The sequence below is a fragment of the Palaemon carinicauda genome, chromosome 39 (genome assembly GCF_036898095.1).
Source record: "Palaemon carinicauda isolate YSFRI2023 chromosome 39, ASM3689809v2, whole genome shotgun sequence".
NCBI lineage: Eukaryota > Metazoa > Arthropoda > Malacostraca > Decapoda > Palaemonidae > Palaemon > Palaemon carinicauda.
The window spans coordinates 18025125-18030124 of NC_090763.1; the positions used below are offsets into that span (position 1 = coordinate 18025125).

At 35.4% G+C, this 5000-nt stretch overlaps 2 protein-coding genes across 4 annotated transcripts in view; one reads left to right on the forward strand and one right to left on the reverse strand.

The window, feature by feature from the left end:
• Positions 1–4969, reverse strand: part of LOC137631049 (alkaline phosphatase-like) — a 7368-nt gene extending 2399 nt beyond the window's left edge. The window contains exons 1-9 of the mRNA XM_068362635.1: positions 4899–4969; positions 4444–4548; positions 3319–3378; positions 2793–3010; positions 2424–2597; positions 1838–1945; positions 1412–1495; positions 789–993; positions 334–468 (exon numbers count right to left, since the gene is read on the reverse strand). Of these exons, the coding sequence (XP_068218736.1) occupies positions 334–468; positions 789–993; positions 1412–1495; positions 1838–1945; positions 2424–2597; positions 2793–3010; positions 3319–3378; positions 4444–4525 (1066 nt within the window). The 5' untranslated portion in view covers positions 4526–4548; positions 4899–4969. The remainder of the gene's footprint in view (positions 1–333; positions 469–788; positions 994–1411; positions 1496–1837; positions 1946–2423; positions 2598–2792; positions 3011–3318; positions 3379–4443; positions 4549–4898) is intronic.
• The window catches only part of LOC137631048 (alkaline phosphatase-like), a 19223-nt gene continuing 17120 nt past the window's right edge, over positions 2898–5000 (forward strand). For 2 of the 3 annotated variants that reach the window (XM_068362632.1, XM_068362634.1), the window contains exon 1: positions 2898–3033. In XM_068362632.1, the coding sequence (XP_068218733.1) occupies positions 3027–3033 (7 nt within the window). In that variant the 5' untranslated portion in view covers positions 2898–3026. The remainder of the gene's footprint in view (positions 3034–5000) is intronic. The other variant, XM_068362633.1, reaches the window with a different exon arrangement.

Sequence of the window (5000 nt, forward strand, 5' to 3'; positions counted from 1 at the left end):
AGAAGCTTTGCACCTATCTATAAAGTGATAGAGTGCCAGCAAACTTATTTTGCGGAGTGAGCAATAAGGAACCAGGAACAAGGAACCAGGCCTGTTTGTCTGTCTAGGTAATTAAATACAAAGATTCAGAGTGCAAAAGCTTATAGACACTGAATATGAAAGAAACAATAAGAAATGTCTTTTCAGAAACTTTTTCCACTTATAATAACCGGGCAATCAAGAAGATTGTCAGATTTAATTCACAGATATGAATGCTCCTTATGAACCGAATGAAGACTGATAGTATAAAAATTCTAAATGTAAAAACAAGGCAGATGGTGACGAAGATCTTACCCTCAACTAGAAGGAAGAATCCATTTTCGTCTTTTTGAAGCATTTCAATGGCTTTCTGCGTCATTTCCGGTAGACTGGGATCCATGACTGTATCGCGGTCTAAAACATAGTCCATGTGGGAATGAGCAAACAGGCCTGGAATGAAAAGTTAATTTATTACCTCATCCCTTTTTGTGACTGGATCTCTTAAAAGTAACGGGAAGAAAGCCTTAAATATACATTATTCTTTTAAATAAACAGTGTTTTTGCCATGGTTGCATAGTTAAAGAGAGATTAAAATTAGTCAAATTTTATGTCATTGATTTTTTTATTATTTGAACAGAAACGAACATAAAATCAACAAATAACTTCATAAAAAAAGCTAATAACCTAAATAGAACAAACATACCACTCTTAATTTCAAAAGCCTTAAAAAGACAAGTTATTCCAAATGCGTAAATAACCTTTGTGCTTACCCATGAGGTAATCAGTATTTTCAATATCGACAGACATGAGTTCATTTCTGTTCCAGATGTACGACGCATTAGCGCCCCTAGCAGCTTTGTCCTCCTTCCAGGAGTTCACGAGGTCTTTGCCATCATTACGGAATCCTGCCAGACCATCTTCAACATCCAACATTTCTTTTGGATAGAGCTGCCTCCTTCCACCACCCATGATCACCTGCGGTCATATTGATGGGAACATATATGTTACTCCAACTACTAATTCTCTTCAACCATCGTAGGCATTTTGAACACCCATTTAAAATTAATCACAATTCCTTTTGTATTAATTCCCACCAGCCTTTGTATATATTACGAGCGTCTAATTATTGATAAACTGAAGATGTCTCAACTTGAATTACATTTCCAACTTGCTCTGATTTCGTAGCTCAAAGATGATATCACCATCCAATATGTCTCCTTTTCATGATATCCTATGAGACGCAAATCAAAAAAGAAAAAAAAAAGAAAAAAAAGTCTTTATGAATTGTATTATAATCAAAATCTGTCATAGGATTGACTAAACAAGTTGCAGAACAAATTTATAATTTTTACAAAGAGAGAAGTGATAAATCAGAACAAAATATTCAACTCACCTTGAAGTTCTTTCCAGGTTCGCCAAAGACCAACTGTTCAGCTACGTCATCACAGAAGTCAGGATCCTCACCATCACTAGCAATCTGAAATAATTAAAATATATAGTAGAGAGAGAGAGAGAGAGAGAGAGAGAGAGAGAGAGAGAGAGAGAGAAAGGTTGTTAAGTAATTTCACAATTAATGATGTAGTTTAGCTCTGAAAACTACAAGAAAGAAATGACAGTCCAACTTGGTTTCTTAAGATTCACTTTGCGTGTAGTCTATGGAGAGAGAGAGAGAGAGAGAGAGAGAGAGAGAGAGAGAGAGATATTAACTTGATCATCTAAGAATGAATAGACCTACATTTAGTATTCGATATTCTACGATACTACGACGGGCAACTATTAACATTCAAAGTGTGAGAAATGTTTTTTTTTTTATACTCACTGTATCATCATCTTCCCACTCTCTGTCAGCGATGTGGGCGTAGGTACCCGCTGGTGTAGCGTGAGTGATCCTTGTCGTCGTGATAACGCCACTGGATCTATTGGCGTCCTATTTTGAGTAGGATATTTAAGATGTTTTACATATAGAATAATTAGGATGCTTAGCATTCATTAGACTTTGAAGATGATTAGGATATTTAATCACTAGGATATGTAGGCTATATAATCAGGAAAGTTGGGATATTTAGGTGCTGGCCTATTGGTGCAAGTGTTAGGATAGCCAAAGGAAAACTAGTGAATTACGATATTTATTGTCTAGTAGAAAAATTAGAGGTATAATGTCATTTAAAATAAAAAGTATAATTATGATAAAGAATGACAGAGGGAAAACTACCTCAAGCTTATACGAACATTTGAAGAATAAGCTATTTCTGAAGAATATTTAAGTGAAACTTTTAGGTGGATGTAAATCTGTATTACGACAAAATTGAAAGTTGTAGATATTCACTTGTAATAATACAATCTATTCTCTTATTTATCAGCATCTCATACTCAGTCACTTTGTGACGGCTCATTCTGTATCTCACCTGGAACCACTTGGCAATGGAGGTGGTGTGGAAAGCAGGATTTTGTTGAGATGTGCAGTTTCCACGTTTCACGTTGTAATCGACGCCAATCGTGCCTTTGTTGGCCTTTACTCCGGTCAGGTAGGCCGTGGCACTGCAGGCACTATCTGCGACCTGGACGTTTGTTGTGTATGGCTGAAAATAGATAACTAAATAAGTGAACAATTAAACAGACATTATCGCCTCTTTCACCTACACCAGGGGAACTCGAAAGCATACGAAACTGAGAATCATTACTCAATCATTGGCAACGAAAAATTACAGTAACAAAATAATCATTCATTTACATCGGCTAGATAACAATAAAGTTCCTACTTCCGAAGTCCTTACCTTGCTCAGAGCAACGTGGGGGAATTCTTCCCAGACCAGTTTCTCCCGCTCCCAGAGTCCAGTGAGACCCCCTTTCTCGTTCCTGGCCGCAGTCACGGTCGAAATGGACATGCCATCTCCCAAGAAGAAGATGACGTTCTTCGCTTGCTTCACCTTATTGGTAATCGCCAACTGCTTCTTCAGGGCTTCTTGGGCATCTCGCCTCCAATATTCCATGTCTGGTGACGTAGGACAATGAAAGGTAAAATTTCTTTTTTTTTCTTTTTCTTTATTTTTACGATCAAGACTTTAGTTCATAAATGCCAGTTATTCAGATTTCAGCGTGCGATAACAATAATGATAACATTGATAATATAACACGGATATCTATGGATGACGGTTCAAACATAACCTACGCAGTTAACTCTCTCTCTCTCTCTCTCTCTCTCTCTCTCTCTCTCTCTCTCTCTATCATTGCGAAGGTGAAATGTCCGATTATGCCTACATTACTGAATTGATCAAAGTAAATTATGGACAATCCCCTTACCTTCGCCAGGAATGGGATCTGGATTTCCGTTGGGTGATCTCTTGTGATATATTTTATCATCTGAAAAAAAATGAAAAGGATGAAAAATTGGGCTATGGAAATGACCTTCAGGTTCAGGTTGTGGGTCAAGCCTTATCCTTTGCAACGGCGCCTCTAATATTCTAGCAATTTAAGATTATCTTTCTTTTATATTGTCTTTAATAAACGATCTTTATGAAACGCCTGAGATGTTGAGAAATAATAAATAAAAGACATTAAAATGTATAATAAAGCGTGAAAAAAAATGAGGATGAGAAATTCAATATTTTGAGATGATTAAATACAATTCTATGTATTTTAATTTATGAAACAATTTTCGTATAACATTTTAACTATTTAACATTTGTTAATTTAGTCTTTCTCTTTAATTTTTCCCCGACCAAGAAGTCTGCAATTTTGTATCATTTATCTTGGTTGCATCGTGTCCAAGGGTGCACATTAGGCTTCCCATTTTATTCAACTCCATTCAGCAAGGAGTCCCCGTGTTGCCATAAAGGCCAGCTTTGAACTGACAAACTAAGCAATTATTTATGATTTGCTTCGATAATATGGATTTGAAAACTGACGTGGAATACTTTATGTGATATTCTAAATACGAAAGAATGTATACCACAAATAGATCTTGTAGGTCTTTGTGTAAGTAAGTGATACTACATAACTGTAGAGCAATTGTCCCTGGCAAGATTCTGAATTTTATATTTTATTCAGTTATCCCTGATCCTTATAGTTTATAGTATACACCCACCGTTCCCTTCTTAAGTCATCATCCTCATATCTTATCGTGCCAGCGTTGCATCCACTGTATTCTTAAAATATTTTGTTTTAATTACTTCTCTTGTAGTTTCTTTATTTCCTTTCCTCAGTGGGCTATTTTCCCTGTTAGAACCCTCGGGCTTATAGGGTTGTAGCTTAGAATAATAATAATAATAATAATAATAATAATAATAATAATAATAATAATAATAATAATAATAATAATAATGATGATAATAATAATAATAGCTCCCTGGTTACATCTGTAGCCTATAGATTATCTGTTATGTGAGGAAATTATATTTTCTCTCAATATCTTTTCGTTAAACCTACCTTCTTGTTGCCGGCGAATACTGATGCTCAAAGTGGTTGTTACCAGCAATGACAGACCGAGTAGGAATTTGAGTGGCAACATCTTATCAATTTCTTCTTTTTTTTCTGAAATACAAGAAAAGTGAGAAAATATATCACTGGAATGTTCATTTATTTATTACAGCAAGATTATTTTTAATTGTTCATTTACGATTTCTCGAAGTACGCTAAATAACTATAACAAAACTCTCTTTAGTATTATAATATAAACAAAAATTAACATAAAACGTATATGTTATGTGCTGCCAACACGCAGACATATTTCTAGCCTGTTTCAATCTATTAGTACGACCTCTAGGCCTACCCAGAAAATAGCATGCAATGTAGTCAATTCCTCAAGCACACACCAAAATTCACTGATTATTAAAACTTTGAGTACAAGTTAAACTACATAAAGTATTTAAAATATCACTCACCGTTAGCTAATCTTATAATCAAAGGTGTAGGAACGCCCCGCCTCGTCTTGGTTCACTGACTGAAAAGCTGCCCCTCTCAACCCTTTTTATTTGATTCTTATC